This window comes from Nanorana parkeri, unplaced genomic scaffold, assembly GCF_000935625.1.
Source record: "Nanorana parkeri isolate BGI_ZX_2015 unplaced genomic scaffold, ASM93562v1 scaffold351, whole genome shotgun sequence".
Classification (NCBI taxonomy): domain Eukaryota; kingdom Metazoa; phylum Chordata; class Amphibia; order Anura; family Dicroglossidae; genus Nanorana; species Nanorana parkeri.
This window is the reverse complement of record NW_017306619.1, coordinates 1206209-1209143: the sequence shown is the minus strand read 5'-3', so window position 1 is coordinate 1209143 and position 2935 is coordinate 1206209. Positions and strand designations below refer to the sequence as shown.

General features: G+C 47.7%; 1 protein-coding gene across 1 annotated transcript in view; it reads right to left on the bottom strand.

Moving 5' to 3' along the window:
- The window catches only part of KLHL40 (kelch like family member 40), a 13872-nt gene that overhangs the window by 982 nt on the left and 9955 nt on the right, over positions 1 to 2935 (bottom strand). The window contains exons 3-5 of the mRNA XM_018558646.1: positions 2543 to 2650; positions 2267 to 2452; positions 660 to 806 (exon numbers count right to left, since the gene is read on the bottom strand). Of these exons, the coding sequence (XP_018414148.1) occupies positions 660 to 806; positions 2267 to 2452; positions 2543 to 2650 (441 nt within the window). The remainder of the gene's footprint in view (positions 1 to 659; positions 807 to 2266; positions 2453 to 2542; positions 2651 to 2935) is intronic.

Below are 2935 nucleotides of genomic sequence, written 5' to 3'. Positions count from 1 at the left end.
AGATGGATACTCACCTCGATCCGACGTCCGCATCCCCGGGTGTCTGTTTACATCCAGAGGCCGAGTCTTCGCTGTCCTGGTCGTGCCTGTGTGTTACAGCCCCATAGACTTCTATGAGCCTGCGTCCCAAGGCCGGAGACGATCGGCGAAGGTCCAATCAAAGTCTTTGGGGCTGCAATGTAGACAGTCTATAGAGAGCAACAGGTCGGAGAGTCCATAGTCATTGAATGTTGGTGTTGTTCCATAGACTGCCAACAAGTTTTGGGGCTCCCAAACCCCCCTTCCCCCCATACCTTCAACAAGTTTGTACATTGAAAGAAGGAGAGAGTACTTAAGACGGCACAATCACCAGGATTGCGTATTTGTAGCATAATAGATGAAATATTCCTGGAATATTTCATTATCTATTGCTATCTCTGTCCTTGTTGGAGATTTCCACTCACTTCCTGTCCTGGCGACAACACTAATTGTGGACAGATTGAAAAGAATAGCCGTTGTCGATCAGAGCATTTCCAACCGATAATGCAAAACTGGGTGCAACGGACTACCACAATCAAGTCTTTTCACCACCCGGAACAGTAAAGATGGCCGTGTGTGGAAAAGCGTATGGGTTTTAGAGGGGATCGATGGCGGAGATGCTCCACCAGTGTGCGCCTCACCTCCAGATGTCGTTCAGTTCTGTGGGCACCAGTTCTTCGGTCTCACTCTCCACCGTGGCGAATCCTCCGATGGCGAAAAGCGTTCCGCCCATGCTGACCAGGCTGAGGGAGCTGCGCTCCTGGGGGAACTCGGTGAAATCTTCCCACCTGAGGAACCAGAGAGGAGCTTCAATATAAAGCAGATTTGACTTTGTGTGTGTGTGTGTGTGTGTGTACAGTATATATACACTATATTGCCAAAAGTATTGGGCCCCTCCCCCTCCAAATCATGTGATTCAGGTGTTCCGTGACATTCCGTCCAACCCAATACTGAACCCTACGGACTAAGACTGGGATGCCACTAATGTTCATGTGCGTGTAAAGACCATATACAGTATAGTGTATATATACACTGAGTGGCCAGATTATTATGACTCAACCTAACCCCCCCCCACCTCCACAGATAGATACTCTCCTCCATCTGACAGCAGCGGCCCCTGGTGTTTGTTTACATCCAGAGGTGCAAGTCTTCACTGTCCTGGCTGCACCTGTGTATTAGAACCCCATAGACTTGTAATGGCCTGTGTCCCAAGGCAGGAGACGATCAGGGACGATCGTAGAAGGTCCGATAGGAATCATGGGGCTGCAATGCACAGGGGCTGCCAGGACAGTGAAAACTTGCAGCTTGGATGTAAACAAACACCAGAGGGCGCGGCTGTTAGATGAAGGGGGGTATTCATCTGTGGAGGGGAGGGGGGGTTGGGTTGGGTAATGTCAGAGGAAAAGGGTGAAAAGGATTAATGCGCTTTGTCCAGCAGAGACAGTAATTAGACCTCCCAGAATAGCAGAGGGCTGTGACAAGCATGGAAAGGGGCGGAGACTGTGCTGGGAGTTGACTCTTCCTGGAGTGGTCAGATTTTCCAGGCAGTTCAGAGGCACATTGCAAGTGAATATTCAATTATATATATAAATATAATTATATATAGAAAGGAAAACCTTAGGGGGTGACAGGGAAGGATTGCGTCGCATCCAGGGCTCCCAATCAATAGAGAATGGCAGGTTTTTATTTCATTATTTCTTATATTTTTTTTATTTTTATTTATTTCATTATTTTTTTAATCAATTTTTTTTTTCCACCTAACTTTATTTCTATCACACAGGACCTAACAAGCCCCTGTGTGATAGCAATTGGAGGTGACAGGTTCTCTTTATTGAACCTGTCACCTCCAATACAGGTGTTCTAGCACAGCGCTGCGCTGGAACTCCTGCGACAGGTGAGGGGGGGGAAGGCTGCTCTCCGCTCTCACTGTGTACACTGCTCCCTGCATCAGCGGCCAGAAAGAGGAGAGAGACCCGGGGACGGAGCCTGGAGGACTCTGGGCTCTGGAGGTAGGTGCGGGGGAGGTAGGTGCGGGGGCGAGGACGGACGGATGGACCGGCTGCAAACTTTTTACAAGTGATCTCGGCGACATTGCCGTAATCGTACAATCGGCTTCCTCACTTGTGCAAGGCACTTACCGCCCGTAACGTCCCCACAAGGACACCGCTGCCGCCCCTCTGCGCCCTGCCGCCCCAAGGCCGGGTCTCAGTGGCCTTGTAGGGAATCCGGCCCTGGTCGCGTCACTCACTTGTTGGTCTTGATGTCATAGGCCTCCATGGTATTGGTGAGCCCGGTGTCCGTGACTCCGGCGGCGACAAGGACCTTCCCGTTGTGGATGGTGCCCCCAAACAGAGAGCGAGCCGTCTTCATAGGCGCCAAATCCTTCCACTCGAACTTCTTGGGGTTGTAGACGCAAAGACGGTTCAGACATTTCCTGCGGAGAGAGCGTAAAGAGCGCGGCTGAGTGCAACCGAGAGCAACAACGTAACAGCGCGGCCGCCCAGCGATCTGCGCGTGTACTCACTTATCGCTTCCCTTCCCCCCGATGACATAGACCAGGTTGTCGTGGGAGACCACGGCGTGTCCGTACACCGGATAGGGAAGGGGGTCCGACTCCCCCCACTTGAAGGACCTGAAAATGATTGACGGAAAAAATTTATGGAAACATCAAAAATAAATGAATAAAAAATAAAAGCAGAATTTTTAAATAAATGAAGAAAATTAAAATTAAAAAAATGAATAAAATAAATTAAATAAAAATAAATAATAAAATACAATAAATCAAAATAAAGCAAAAATAAATGAATGCAAAAAAAATCAAAATCAAAATGAATCAAAAATAAAAGTAGAATTTTAAAAATGAAGAAACAATAAAAAAAATGAATACAATTAAATTAAAATAAATTAAAATAAATAA